This window comes from Scyliorhinus torazame, chromosome 18, assembly GCF_047496885.1.
Source record: "Scyliorhinus torazame isolate Kashiwa2021f chromosome 18, sScyTor2.1, whole genome shotgun sequence".
NCBI lineage: Eukaryota > Metazoa > Chordata > Chondrichthyes > Carcharhiniformes > Scyliorhinidae > Scyliorhinus > Scyliorhinus torazame.
Genome location: NC_092724.1, coordinates 142,766,364 through 142,782,323, shown reverse-complemented (window position 1 = coordinate 142,782,323; position 15,960 = coordinate 142,766,364). Strand labels below are relative to the sequence as shown.

Sequence of the window (15,960 nt, the reverse complement as noted above, 5' to 3'; positions counted from 1 at the left end):
CACTGCAGGCTCTAAGACTGAAAAAAAGAGCCATTGACAATAAAGTTCAGCTAAAACTGCACCATCATGCAATTATCGATCAGCAATAGAACCACTGAGAAGAAGCATAGGATAAAAAATGTAGCTAAAGTTCTGGGGATACTTTTAACATATTGCAATACTGCAAAATGGCTGATATTGGATTGACCGCGTGTTATTCCATTCTCGCGAGTCAGGTGGAAAGGAATGTCAACCATGAGGTACTCTGGGCAACCAATTCAATATCACGTACTTCGTCAATACTTCGTCTGAAGTATTTTGGTTCAACTAGTTTATGGGTCCTTGCTTTGCATTACACTCCTCATCCTCAATTATAAAATGAGGCTCAAAACTATCATTCATTCTCCTGCTCCAAATCCAATGGGAGACTGATGGAACATCGCCAAAAGTCCTGGCCCCGGGTTATAGAAGCTCTCTGACAGTTTCATGATTTTCCTCTTTTCTTACAAGAGGCTGAAATTCCATCCAACCTGCGCCAAGCAACTCCGCAATCAGGATCAGAGCCCGGGTCGCCCAGGCATAGCCATGAGAGGAGCCCTGATATGTTTGTGGCGGTCAATATTTCAAGTGAGTCAACTGGGGTCCACAGGGACATATGTTGATCCGGCTGGTGGGATCGAGGTCAGACAGGAGGTCCAATCGCTTCCGAGGCGTAAATAAAATAATAAATTAATGTAGACTGCCTTTGTTCCGGAAGCTCACTTCTTAGATGCTGGGGTTTCAGGGGTTGGCATCCGCAGGCACACATAGACATCTACCAAAAGTGACAACTGCATCTCCCTGGACTATGTAAGTCCAGTGACCTCGTAACCTCTGATGCAGACACCACTGAATGGCACCAATAGGCATGGTTTACTCTCTGATAATGGAATCAGGGTTTCATTTTACTCACTCAAAATAATCTAGATTCAAGTGTTAAAAAAGGCAAACTACTTCTCAACTGATACCTTTCTCAGCTATAGAATTTTGCATCCAAGTTAGAAGATTGTGGGTTCAAACCCCACTGGAGCACACAGAGCAGTGCTGAGAGAGAGAGAGTGCAGAGTCAGAGGTATTACCTGTCAGAGGAGTGTTAAGTTGGTACCCCATGTGTCCATTCAAGTAGACGTTTAAAAATATTTCTTTATTCTCCTCCTTTTTCACATTTTATCAAAAATTTACACCCACCAACAATAAACAACAATCAGTAACAAATATGTCAATCCCCATATTGATAACAGCGATCCCATCCTCCCACCAAACCCAAACATTCGCCCACATGTTCACATAAACAAAAGACAAAAAGGAATCAGGGATCACCCATGGCCACCATTAACACCCCCCCCCCCCCCCGCCCGCCCCCCCAACCCTCCCACCCACCAGCCCAACTAATGTTCGATGTTAACCAGTTCTTGAAAATGCATAATGAATAATGCCCATGAATTGTAGAACCCCTCCATCCTTCCCCTCAGTTCAAACTTAACCTTCTCAAGAGTCAAGTATTCCAACAGATCCCACCCCCCACGCCAGGGCACAGGGTGGAGAGGCTGCCCTCCATCCCATCAGGATCCGCCTTCGGGCGATCAATGAGGCGAAGGCTACAACATCTGCCTCCGCACCCGTTTCCAACCCTGGCTGGTCCGACACCCCGAAAATGGCCTCCCGGGGGCCCGGGTCTAGTTTCATGTGCGCCACTTTAGAAATTACCCTAAAAACCTCCTTCCAGTAATCCTCTAGCTTTGGACAGGACCAAAACATATGAAGGAGATTAGCGCCCCCCCCCCCCCCCCCGCCCGCAACGTTCACACACGTCTTATACTCCTTCAAAGAATCAGCTCATCCTCGCCCTCGTGAGGTGTGCTCCTTCAGCTGTATCAGCCCCAACCTTGCGCACGAGGTGGAGGCATTCACTCTCCGGTGCAGCCATTCAAGTAGACGTGCAAACGTAATTCACTGGCTTTGAAGCTCTTTGGCATAACTTGAGGATGTGAAGGGGTGCCCAGCAAAAGATAAAGCTGAAGCATTTGCAACCATCTTCAGTCAGAAGTGCCAAGTGGATGATCCCTTTCGGCCTCCTCTGGAGGTGCCCAGTGACATAAATGTCTTAGCCAAGTACTTAGCCAATTCAATTCACTCCACATGATATCAAGAATTGGCTGAATGCACTGGATACTGCAAAGACTATGGGCCATGACAATAGTACTTCTGCTCCAGAACTTGACATGCTCCTAGCCAAGCTGTTCCAGTACAGCTACAACACTGGCATCTCCCCAACAATGTGAAAAATGGCCCAGGTATGTCCTGTCCACAACAAGCAAGACAAACCCAACCTGGCAATTACCGCCCCACCAGTCTACTTTCAATCATCAGTAAAATGATGGAAAGGGTCATTGACAATGCTATCAAACGGCACTTACTCAGCACTAACCTGCTCACTGACACTAAGTTTAGCTTCCACCAGGGCACTGAGCTCATGACCTGATTGCAGCCTTGGTGCAAACATGGAGAAAAGGGCTGAATGCTAGAGGCAAGGTGAGAGTGACTGCCCCTGAAATCAAGGCAGTATATGACCAAGTATGGCATCAAGGAGCCCCAGCAAAACTGGAGTCAATGGGAATCAGGTGGAATCAAAAATGGCACAAAGGAAGATGGTTGTGGTGGTTGGAGGTTCATCATATTTGTTCCAGGACATCACTGCAGGAGTTCCTCAGCGTAGTATCCTACACCTAACCATCTTTAACTGCTTCATCAATGACTCCCTTCCATCATAAAGTCAGAGGAGGGGATGTTTGCGGATGATTGCACAATGTGCAGCACCAGTCACGACTCCTCAGATACTGAAGCAGTCCATGTCCAAATGCAACAAGACTTGAACAGTATCTAGGCTTTGGCTGATGAGTGGCAATGGCAAGCAACATTCGTACTGCACAAGTGCCAGTCAATGACCATCTCCAACCAAAGGGAATCTATTGCCCCTTGACATTCATTGGCATTGCTGTCACTGAATTCCTCACTATTAACATCCTGGGGATTACCAATGTCCAGAAATTGGACTGGGCTAGTGATTATAAATACTGCAGCTACAAGAGCAGGCTGGAGGCTAGGAATCCTGTGGCAACTAACTCACCTCCCTAAAGTCTGTCCATCATCTCCATGGAAAAAAAAAATCAGGCACGGTAGCACAGTGGTTAGCACTGTTGCTTCACAGCGCCAGGGTCCCAGGTTCAATTCCAGGCTTGTGCGGAGTCTGCACGTTCTCCCCGTGTCTGCGTGGGTTTCCTCCGATTGCTCCGGGTTCCTGCCACAGGTCCCGAAAGACGTGCTGTTGGGTAATTTGGACATTCTTAATTCTCCCTCTGTGTACCCGAACAGGCACCAGAATGTGGCAACTAGGGGCTTTTCACCGTAACTTCATTGCAGTGTTAATGGAGGCCTACTTGTGACAATAAAGATTATTATTGAAAAAGGAGTGCGATGAAACACTCTCCATTTGCCTGGGTGAGTGCAGCTCCAACACACTCGAGCTCAACACTGTCCAGGATAAAGCAGCCCTCTTGATTAGCACCACATCCACAAACATTCACTCCCTCCACCACCGACGAACAGTGGCAGCTGTGTATGCCATCTACAAGAAGCACTGCAGTAACTCACCAAGTTCCTTACACAGCACCTTCCAAACCCACAACCACTACCATCTAGAAGGATAAGGGCAGCAGATACCTGGGAACCCCACCACCTGGAAGTTCCCCTCCAAGTCACTCACCATACTCACTTGGGAATATATCTCCATTCCTTCACTTTCACTGGGTCAAAATCCTGGAATGTCCTCCCTAACAGCACTGTGCATGTACCTACACCACATGGACTGCAGCGGTTCAAGAAGGTAGCTCACTATCGCCCTCTTGAGGGCAATTAGAGAAGGGCAATAAATGCTGCCCAGCCAGCAATGCCCATGTCCCATGAATGAATAAAAATAATGTTATTTGTTTCCTGTGAGAAACTATGTATAAGCTGCATTTCAGATTCAGAGTCATTTAAAACCTACCTCTTTTAACAACATTTTTATCTTCTCAGAAACTTCCATCACAAGCTGGAAGGAAAGAGCGGGAACTTCATACAATCCTCTGCGGTTAGTCAGTTCACAGATTATCGTGTGCATCTTAATGCTCCACTTTATATCATTTTCCAGTAACTCAGAAATATTCTTTCTGCAAAAATAGCACAGGGATTATTTACAATCTTTAGTAAATCATTGATAATAAATGGTCAGATTCTCCTAATTTTTATAAATCTAGAGTACCCAATTCTTTTTATTCCAATTAAGGAGCAATTTAGCGTGGCCAATCCACCTACCCTGCACATCTGAGACTCACGCAGACACAGGGAGAATGTGCAAACTCCACATGAACAGTGACCCGGGGCCGGGATCAAACCCGGGTTCTCAGCAGCGCTGTGAGGCAGCAGTGTTAACCACTGCGCCGCCATGCCGCCCTGTAAATGATCAGATTCGTTCATTTCAACACATGAATAACCAGAGCTCTGACCGTTGTGGTCACTTTTCATTCATGTTTATTTATACTATTAATTGATAATTCAATTGCATACTTCCACAAAACTGTAAAGAGTTCAATTAAACTCACTTATGGATGAATCTGTTCTGGCTACATTCTTCCACCCGAATACGATCATACACCCTTATTGCACCCCACCCGGTGACGTGACGAGGCTGGCAAATCTCGCGAGAGGTATGCCGCTCGGCATGCCTCGTGAGATGCAACACGTGATCTGGATCTCGCCCTCAACGGCCGGGATCCAGATTTGCATATTTAAGTATGCAGTTAAACACACTTAAATACGTTTGCGCTGGGGTCTCCGAAGGCACGGGATCGAAAGCCTGCGCCTTGGAGACCTCGCCGTGGTGCACTGGTCCACCAGACCAGGTGTAATGGCACCAGGAGGTCGGAGGCCCCAAGGCTGTTGGGCTCTGGGCCGGATGCTTTCCTGGCACCCCCCCCCCCCCCGATGCCACCAGGGCACAATGGCACTGGCACCCAATATCAACCCCACTACCTTGACAATAACTCCACCCACCACTCATTGGTTCTGAACCGTGCAAAGCTGTGAAGAGATGAACGACACCACTCCAACCCTTCATAAACTCTAAACTCAATTGCTAATATTGCCAATAAACCCCATCCATCATTTCACGCAGCTGGGAGGCCATATGTGTTGAACATTAGATGTGATTGCACAATTGGACGACATTTGCTGAACTATCCTGAGACTGCGAAGAATTACACTTACAACCAATTTAAGATTTTTAGTGGGGCTCACAGTGTGATATACGTACGTGTACTAGAAGCTACATACATTAATACACAGGGCCCTGCCCTTTGCAGGTGACAAGAACATGTACACATGTTGCATCTTTTTCAACAAAACACAATAGGCTGTCATAATATCCACGCATGTATATAATGAAGTGCAGACAGGCATTGATTGACACACAGGATGACGAGTAAGCACACAGCACAGTGGAGCCAATCACCAGACAGGACACTGCCACTATAAAGCCAGAGGGCACTGGGTTTCCCGCTCTCTGGACTCAGCCACTGAGACAGTCAGAGTCCACGAGCTGGCCAGTACAAATACCAGCCTGCCAGCTCCTTGACTACAATGGCAATGCCATCGCCGCCAGTGGCTCGTGTCAACTCGGGGTATCCAATAAGGCCATCAAAACGACGCTGCGGTTTGAAATTGTCGGGCCTGACAGAGCATCGCTGCTCGGTGCTCGAGCCTGCAAGCTCCTGAACCTTGTTCAGCGCGTCCACACCATGTCACCAGCACCGACGACGGCCTCGCCCGATGAAAACCTGCAAGCCGACATAGATGACATCATCACACAGTACCACATCGTGTTCGATGGCATGGGCACGCTCCCATACCGACACAAAATCCAGCTCAAGCCGAACGCCACCCCTGTAATTCAAGCACCTCACCGGGTGCCGGCACCCCTCAAGGATCGTCTCAAGCAGCAATTACAAGACCTCCAAGACCAGGGCATCATATCAAAGGTTACAGAGCCCACAGACTAGATTAGCTCCATGGTCTGTGTCAAGAAGCCGTCAGGGGAGCTTCGCATTTGCATTGATCCTAAGGGTCTAAACCGCAACATCATGAGGGAGCATTACCTGATACGAAAACGTGAAGAGTTGACCAGTGAGATGGCTCATGCCAAGTTCTTTACTAAGCTCGACGCCTCCAAGGGTTTTTGGCAAATACAGCTGGATGCGTCCAGTCGCAAGTTGTGCACGTTTAACACCCCATTTGGTCGTTACTGCTACAACCGGATGCCTTTTGGCATCATATCCGCCTCCGAGGTATTCCACCTCATCATGGAACAGATGATGGAGGGCATCGAGGGGGTGCGAGTGTACATTGACGATGTCATCATCTGGTTCACAACGCCCCAGGAACACATCGTTCGTCTCAAGAAGGTATTCCAAAGAATCCATGAACATGGTCTTCAGCTCAACAGGGCCAAGTGCTCATTTGGTCAATCGGAGATCAAATTCCTAGGTGACCACATCTCGTAGCAGGGCGTGCGGCCAGACGCCGACAAGGACCCTGGAGGACAAAAAGGCGGTTCTCCGCTTTCTCGGAATGGTCAACTTCCTCGGGAAATTCATTCCCAATATGGCATCCAACACCACGGCCCTCCGACACCTTGTCAAAAAGTCGACGGAATTCCAGTGGCTGCCCGCGCATGAATGGCGCGAGCTGAAAGCAAAACTCACGATAGCCCCGGTTTTAGCGTTCTTCGACCCAACCAAGGAAACAAAGATATTAACTGATGCAAGCCAGGACGGCATTGGGGCAGTGCTCCTTCAGCGGGATGGCTCCTCGTCCTGGGCTCCAGTGGTATATGCCTCCAGGGCCATGACCCCCACTGAGCAACGATACGCTCAAATTGAGAAGGAATGTCTGGGCCTCCTGACAGGGATAGTCAAGTTTCACGACTATGTTTATAACCTGCCGAAATTCACGGTAGAAACGGACCACAGGCCTCTAGTCCACATAATCCAGAATGATTTAAACGACATGACACCGCGGCTACAGCGTATTGTTCTGAAGCTATGCCGCTACGACTTCAAACTGGTCTATACGCCAGGTAAAGAGCTGATTGTTGCAGGTGCCCTATCCAGGTCCATTACCTCACCACATGAGCAAAGCGACTTCATCTGCCACATAGAAGCCCAAGTGCAGATGGGTGCCTCGAACCTTCCGGCCTCCGACGAACGGGTGGTCCAAATTCGTGAGGAGACAGCCAAGGATCCTCTGTTGCAGCATGTGATGCAGCACCTCAGCAATGGCTGGAAGAAGGGACAATGTCCCCAGTTCTATAACGTAAAAGACGACCTGACGGTGGTGGAGGGAATCCTTCTCAAACTCGACAGAATCATAATTCCTCAGAGTATGTGGGCTATGGTGCTGGGCTAACTCCATGAGGGTCACCTTGGGGTCGAGAAATGCCGACGCAGAGCTCGGGAGGCGGTCTATTGGCCGGGCATCAGCCAGGACATTGCCGACACCATCCTTAATTGTCCTACATGTCAGAAATTTCAGCCAGCTCAACCCAAGGAAACGCTGCAGCAGCACGCGATCGTGACCTCTCCGTGGTCCAAAGTCGGTATAGACCTTTTCCACACCAAGAGGCGTGACAACGCACTCCTGGTCGACCACTTCTCCAGTTACCCTGAAGTGGTGAAACTGTCCGCCCTCACGTCGAAGGCGGTAATCAAAGCCTGCAAAGAAACGTTCGCCAGGCATGGGATACCGCTCACGGTAATGAGCGACAACGGTCCTTGCTTTTACAGTTAGGAATGGTCTGATTTTGCACAATCCTACTACAACTTCCGTCATATAACCTCCAGTCCCCACTACCCGCAGTCAAACGGGAAGGCTGAAAAAGAGGTCCACATTGTAAAGCGATTGCTGTGCAAAACTGCAGACTCAGGCTCTGACTTCAACCTGGCAATGTTGGCATACAGGGCGACTCCACTGTCCACTGGGATTGTCTTCAGCGCAGATGCTCATGAATCGCACTCTGCGGACCACAGTTCTAGCCATCCACATTCCCGACCTAGACCACCTCACGGTCCTATAGAAAATGCAGCAGTCATGGGCCCAACAGAAAGCCACGTAGAAGGCTCATGCCACGGATCTACCCGAGCTGGCCCCAACTGATCATGTTCACGTCCAGTTGCCTGAGGGCAGCTGGTCCGCCACAGCTCTTGTGCTCAAACAAGTGGCCCCAAGATCATTCCTTGTCCACATGGCTGATGGCTCCCTGCTATGGCACAACAGACGGGCACTGCAAAGAGTTCCACGCCCGCTACCTGACCGGTGTGCCCCGCCGCCTGCGATGCCTCCTCCGGATGTACCCTGCCACGAGACCACCGACCTGCCAGCAATTCTGCCGGCCCACGCGCCCATCGCGCTGCCAACCATCCGGCCTATCCAGGTGCAGACGGCTCCTGATCCACCTCTGCGGCGATCAACAAGAATTCGTCACCCACCACGGAGACTAAATCTATAGACTGAGTTTTTGTACATTTTTGTGACTTCAGCGTTTCGACCTCTATAAATATCATTTTGTTTGCCATGTATCTGCACTGTCGCCACCCTCCTATGTACATAAGTTCATTGAGACACCTTTCTGTATATAGTCAGGCACATACGTATATATACGCATGCACACCGTAGTATTTATTTATCTAAAAAAAAAGGAGGGGAGATGTCATAATATCCACGCATATATATAATGAGATGCAGACAGGTAGTGATTGACACACAGGATGACCAGTAAGCACACAGCACAGTGCAGCCAATCACCAGACAGGACACTGCCACTATAAAGCCAGAGGGCACTGGGTTTCCCGCTCTCTGGACCCAGCCACTGAGACAGTCAGAGTCCACGAGCTAGCACAGTGCAAGCACCATGCGGTAACTAGTAAGTCTGGTCAGGCTAGTACTAGGTCTCCAGTCAGTTCAGTATAGTGTCAACCCACATCTGAGTATGTATAATAGTTCGATAGTCCAATAAAACTGTGTTGGATCTTCACCGGTGTTAGAGGCCTGTTTCTCGCATCACTGCATCAAGTGCAGTCCCTACCGAACCAACCTGCCTAACACATCATAGGCAACAGCCATTCCCTAGTTAATTCCCAAGTCAATGCCTTAACCAATCAGAGTCAACCTTCCTGGTTTAAACTGAAAGAAAACTTGGCAGTTAATTGTCAGTTATCAATTAACTGGTACATTCTCCATGGCAACGCTCTACCAATCAGAATTCATGTGCCAACCAATCAGCCCTCTCTTCTCATGCCGCATAATTGTTGTTCCCTTTACATTTGGTATTCTTGCGAATTGTCCTGATGAGTGCAAGATTAAAAGCTTTGACAGCATATGTCTTTTCCAGCAATACTAAAGAAAATGATGGTTAATCCAGTCTGGTTAGTATTTGTCTCATTCAAATGGAAAACAATATGAAAAGTTTACCTTCCTGATTGTTGAACGAACATTTCTTTGATGTAATGGATGCTTTTCCCAAATGCCTGTAAAATTCCAAGATAGTCCTCAATTTCACTGATCGTACCATTCAACAAATTAAAAAGCAGTAATTATGGACAATCACGAATACCATGCATCACATTCATAACCCATCTCACCAGCTTCCAAATCCTTCCATAAATGAGGTCAACCAATTAGCTCGCACATTAACTAGAAAAATCCAATGGAATACATATTTATACAGTTTGAATTCTTTCTTGAAGCCTTGGCGTGGGAGGTTGCAGAAGGATAAATGTCTATCCATACATTTTCACCTCACTCTCAAACGCTTTTTCCTGTGAGCCCCACATCCCACAGCTGCCAGTACTAGACGTACTGCCAGCTATTCAACCATGGTAGCCACAGGCGTCAAACACATTCCACCACACTCACTGATACAATTCCCTATCCCTTACAGGGCAAAGTCATTCATGGCCAGAATTAGCAGCACCCAAAGGGTGAGGGAGGGTCAGGTTTGGCTGCGCATTTTTACTGCTTGGGAGCAGGTGGTCTTGTCCATCACTGGAGAGGCCATGTCTGAGACTGTGGCTAGCACTGAGGCAGAAACAACTGAAGATAGCCCCAACTAAGCCTCCTTTCCCCCATTCTCTTCCCGGTTTACTGCAAATAGTGTAAATGCGCAACTCTTCCTTCACCCCCTCCCATAACCACAAACCTATGTCTGTGTGCATTTCAGATATCCAAGAACTGGCACCTGTCCAGACTATAGTCAAACAAATAGCAGAGTAGGAAGACAATGGCGGAGGCAGTTCTTTACTCTCACACCTGAAGCAACCATAGAATCATAAAGGCAAGATTAATAAGAATGTTGCCAGGGCTTAAAAATTGCAGCTATGAGGAGAGATTGGATAGGCTAGGGTTTCCTTAGGCTCACCCCATCATGTCATTGCTGGCCAAAGAAAAAAAGAGACAAAGAAAATAGCTGCTCATTTTAATCCTATTTTCCAGCACCTGTTTCATAGACTTGCAGGTTACAGGTGCAGATCCAGGTATCATTTAAATGAGTTGATATTTCAGCCTCCACCACCAACTTAGGCAGTGAATTCCAAACACGGGCCATCCTCTGGTTGAAAAGGGTTTCCCTCATGTCACCTCTAATCCTTCTGCCAATCACCTTAAATATTTGCCTCCTGTTAATTGACTCCTCAGCTAGGGGAAACAAGCTTTTCCTGTCTACCCTGTCTAGGCCTCTCATAATTTTGTACACCTCAATAAGGTCACCCCTCAGCCCCCTCTGTCCGATGGAAAATAACCCTAGCCTATCCAATCTCTCCTCATAGCTGCAATTTTTAAGCCCTGGCAACATTCTTATTAATCTTCCCCCCCCCCCCCCCCTCCCCCCCCACTCGCTCTGAAGCAATTATGTCCTTCCTGTAATGTGGTGACCAGAACTGTACACAAAACTCCTCCCTCCTCAGCTCACTATATTCTGCAGTAAGGGCTGTGCCCTCATGATGGCGAGGGTTGTGCAGCCTGCAGCAGTTCACATTGAATCTTAACTTGTGCTTCGCCAAATATTGCAGCCTCTACTGGGACGATTCAAGCAGTGAAAGCAATGTTTGAAAACCTTCAGGATCTGCTCAATCATGTGGCAGCAAGTTTATCGTTTTCTCCATGGGGCCAATGTGTGTGTAGGTTGCACACCAGGTTCGTGAGCCATATGTTCAGCAAGTAGCCGTCGCCACCCAGTAGCCATCCCTTTTTTTGAGGAGGCTCAAATGCAATTGATGAAAGAACGAAAGTATCATTACTTAGAGACAAAGGAAAAGGCTAGGAGGGAGGATCAGGAAGAGGCCAGAAAGTCCTTCAAGTTTGTTCCACAATTCAACGAGATCATGGTTGTCCTGCGACCTAACTCCATTCACCCACCTTTGCCCCATATCCCTTAACCCCTTTGATTAATGAAAATCTCAGTTTTAAAATTAACAATTGATCGAGCACAAAAGCCATTGGTTGAAAAACTCTACCATCCTTTCCAAAAGGTCTGGCTTTCAGACTGTGCCCTCTAGTCCTAGGCAGATATAGTGTCGCCCAACCTGCGCTCCCTGTGTTCCCTAGCCACTTGCACCAGGATGCTGGGCATTCACTTGCATGGGAATGGGAAGATACCAGCTGAACAATGCCGGGGTGATATCCCTTCTGGATGAGGTACATCTCAGAGTTTACACGTGGCATCCGCTAAGCAACATATGTACAATCAATGGCACCGTGGGAAAATCTGCAAGCCATGGGCTCGCTCAACCTGTGCGAGGTTAAGACAAGAGTCTATTGAGCTCAAGAAGCTCAACACCATCCAGGACAAAGCAGACTGCTTAATTGCTATCCCTTCCACAAAGATTCAATTCCTCCACCACCGACGAACAGTGACAGCCTGGTATACCATCTATGAGACACACTGCAGGAACTCACCAAGGTTCATTAGGCAACACTTCCAAACCCACGACCACTGCCAGCTAGAAGGACAAGAGCAGCAGATACCTGGGAACACCACCACATGGAGGTTCCCCTCCAAGTCACTCACCACCCTGACTTGGAAATAGATCGCCTTTCATTCACTGTCGCTGGGGCAACATCCTGGACCCCTAACAGCACTGTGGGTGTACCTGCCCCTCAGGGAATGCAGCGGTTCAAGTAGGCAGCTCACCACCACCTTCTGAAGGGCAACAAGGGATGGGCAATAAATGCCGGCCTGACCAGCGATGCCCACAGCCTGTGAGGGAATTTTTAAAGAAATGTTGTTTGGTTCTACATTCTTTGCACACACTTCCTACACCCTGCCAACCTCCTGTCCAAGCTCGTACCTGGTACAGCCAGGGCCAAAAGTGCATGAAAAGTGCACACAAATAGCCCAAATGCCAATCTGGAACAAGGATGGTATCTGCACCGCCAAAGAAACGGCCGCTATGCAACCAGATTTTGCAGCCTTTGTGCCTATAACGACCTTCTAAAAATCAATGTAAATAAATTTAATTTTGTAGATCTGACAGAGTGATGCACTCCCAGGATTTGGACAGCTTTTCAATGTAAATTTTTACGGCGGCAGTTTTATATTATCATGCTTCATGATGGTGTGAGCTTTTAGTTTGTGAGGAACACATGTAAGCTCTAAACTCCTCCGGCAAAAAACACTTAAAACAAACCTGAATATCCTGCTCCAATAGTTTAAAGTTTGAGTTTCCCATTTTCTCTTTGGACTCTTTCAATCTGCACATTAGTTCTTGTACAACACTATTCAGAGCTATTCCCATTTCCTTTGAGTATTCAGGAATATCCTCAGATGCAATCAGTGAAAACCAGGTAAACACCAGTGTATGGTCTATTTTAACCATTGGTTTCATTTGACACACGAGTTCCAGTAATTTTCTAAAATAACAAGAAATAAATAACAAAAATTTCAATCACTGGAAAACGACTCTGGAGATAATACTTTTACACATTTGAGTAATTTTTTCAGGCTAATGTCAGAACGCACTTCTTCATGGAAAGGAAAACGGAAATTCAGAATTCCTACACTGCTCCCCACCAACAGGCATGCGAGCCCCGGCCAAAAGAAGGATCGGTGGCCGTGTTACGCCAATTTTCTGTCGTAAAACGCCACCGTTCCCATGCCGGCGTGGGGACATAGCCTCAAAATCGGAGAATCCAGCCCCCGAAATCTGGACTTCCCTCCTCAAATTCCTTCACCACTCTGCACTCTCTCTCCTGCATTGAAACGTTCCTCTTTGACCAAACCTGTTCTAGTATCTCAGTTTGTGGCTATGTGTTATGCTTTGTTAAATAACCCTGCTGTGAAGTTCCCTGGGATGTCTTGCTCTGTGAGCAGGCGGGATTCTCCGACCCCGCCCGCCTGGCGACCAGAGAATCCCACCCGAGGCCAATGGACTTTTCCATGGTCCGCGTCCCACCTGTGGCGATCTTGCGACGGGTGGGGCGGAAGGATCCAGCCCAAAATATGCTATATACAAACAAATTCTTGTTGTAAGTAAGAAGCTCATGGTCCGAATCTGACAGAATACGGAAACAACCAGTGGATCCAACCTGTGCACTTTATGGGCAGCATGGTAGCACAAGTGATTAGCACTGTGGCTTCACAGCGCCAGGGTCCCAGGTTCGATTCCCTGCTGGGTCACTATCTGTGTGGAGTCTGCACGTTCTCCCCGTGTCTGCGTGGGTTTCCTCCGGGTGCTCCGGTTTCCTCCCACAGTCCAAAGACGTGCAGGTTAGGTGGATTGGCCATGATAAATTGCCCTTAGTGACCAAAAAAAGGATAGGAGGGGATATTGGTTTACAAGGGATAGGGCTTAAGTGGGCTGGTGCAGACTCGATGGGCTGAATGGTCTCCTTCTGCACTGTATGCTCTATGATATGAAAATCGCTTATTGTCACAAGTAGGCTTCAAATGAAGTTACTGTGAAAAGCCCCTAGTCGCCACATTCCAGCACCTGTTCGGGGAGGCTGTTACGGGAATTGAACCGTGCTGCTGGCCTGCCTCGGTCTGCTTTCAAAGCCAGCGATTTAGCCCTGTGCTAAACAGCCCCAGTGGTAGCAACATGGTAGCAACATGACAACTTGCTCATCTGCTCTACAACCAGCACATCCTACTGTGATCTGGGAGGTATCTTGTATGATCAATTTGTCAGTGTTTAAAAATTTAAACACTGGATTACAATTTAAAGAGTCCTGAACAGCATTCCAGGAAGATTTTGTACCAACATTTCCCAGAAAATAGTTTAAAATGTGATAAATGTCACCTTCTTTTTTCAGGGTAATTTCTTAATCTGTGTCGAAACATTTCATAGGAAAGAGCTCGCAGTAGTTCTGGTTTGCAGGAACTGGCTTCACTGCTCACTGAACATGATGGTTGCTGCTGTTCCATTAACCAGTGAAGAATTGGCACAACCAGCACCAACTCCACAACATCTCGTTGAAAACAGAAATTAATCAATCCTCGACATATGCTGGAAAAAAACACAATTACAGTGTTACCCCCCATGCCAAACCCACTGAAGGAACAATCAGTTTCTCAAAAATATGATTATTTGTGCCAGTTAATAAAATCCACTAGGAATTACCAGTACACAGACCCAATCTAAAGTGTCAAAAATAAACAATGGCTACAAAAGCAAATATTTGATATGTGATGTTTTTAATAAACATTATTATATTATATTTTAATATTAACGATTTATCTTCTGGTTCTGTCATTTCTTCTGAACTTGAACCCTTATTGTCAGCACAACGATGGGGAAATAATAAAAGATATGTAGAAATGTTGGGGGTCTGAAGATATGCCCTTCTCTGGTTCTCGCACCGTCTCCAATTTCAGGGGCAAGATCACCTGTAGAATAAAGGTAGGTGCCCAGGGCATTTTCAATGTTACAGGAGTACCCATTATTCAGAGCCAGGGTGGTTTCGGGGCAGCAAGGCACCACTCCATGGGGAGTGGAAAGCATTGGCTCACCCAGTTTAACTGGTCAACGGCAAATATTTAAAGTGCTACCTGATCTGTGCTTTATGTGCTGTTCCCCTAACACTAATCCATTATTGTGCTATGACAAGTTTGTCTGCTTCAAGTTGCCATACTTACTGTTGACCATACCCTGGGCGGAACTGAGAGTTCCTTTTATACCTGCAAAACGTTATGCCCAGTTCTGAGGCTGACCACCCATCACGGCCCAGTGCCCAAATATCTTGGCATCACTCTGAACAATATATTGACCTGCTGACAATACCGAGCGAACCCCAGAGCCAAGGTGGATCTCATATGAAAATTGGCAGTTGCCACCTGGGACAACAGAACCAACACATTACGCCCTGCTTCAATCAGGTGCTGCCACACAAACACAGTGATAGCCACCTCCAGGAAGTCATGAGGATTATTTCTGGGACAATCTGGGACATTGTGACCAACACAGCTCAAGTGGCTTCCTATGCTAACAGACAGTGCGCCTCCTAATGTCCGCAGGGAAAAATCTCTTCCTCAAAGAACACCACAGTCTGACAGCTAACAAAGCACTCCCGTTGTTAGAGGACCTGAAAACCCCCCCATACACCCATCCAAAATGTCATGGTCCCGACCAGAACACACTCCGTGCCCTACAAGCTGAGCAAAGTCTATGGCGGCTCATCCAACCTGCCACCTGCAGGATGAACGGACATTGCGCGACAATCGCCAGGCAGGACTGTTCCCTTCCAGTCGGGGAACACTTCAGCAGCCAAAGGCATTCAGCCTCTGATCTTCAGGTAAGCGTTCTCCAAGCGGCCTTCAGGACGCGCGACAACGCAGAATCGCCAAGCAGAAACTTATAG

At 47.5% G+C, this 15,960-nt stretch overlaps 1 protein-coding gene across 5 annotated transcripts in view; it reads right to left on the bottom strand.

Annotated features, from left to right (window-relative positions):
- The window catches only part of LOC140395585 (E3 ubiquitin-protein ligase rnf213-alpha-like), a 192,537-nt gene that overhangs the window by 142,130 nt on the left and 34,447 nt on the right, over positions 1–15,960 (bottom strand). For all 5 annotated transcript variants that reach the window (XM_072483546.1, XM_072483548.1, XM_072483547.1 and 2 more), the window contains exons 14-17: positions 14,403–14,609; positions 12,792–13,014; positions 9,580–9,635; positions 4,064–4,226 (exon numbers count right to left, since the gene is read on the bottom strand). In XM_072483546.1, the coding sequence (XP_072339647.1) occupies positions 4,064–4,226; positions 9,580–9,635; positions 12,792–13,014; positions 14,403–14,609 (649 nt within the window). The remainder of the gene's footprint in view (positions 1–4,063; positions 4,227–9,579; positions 9,636–12,791; positions 13,015–14,402; positions 14,610–15,960) is intronic.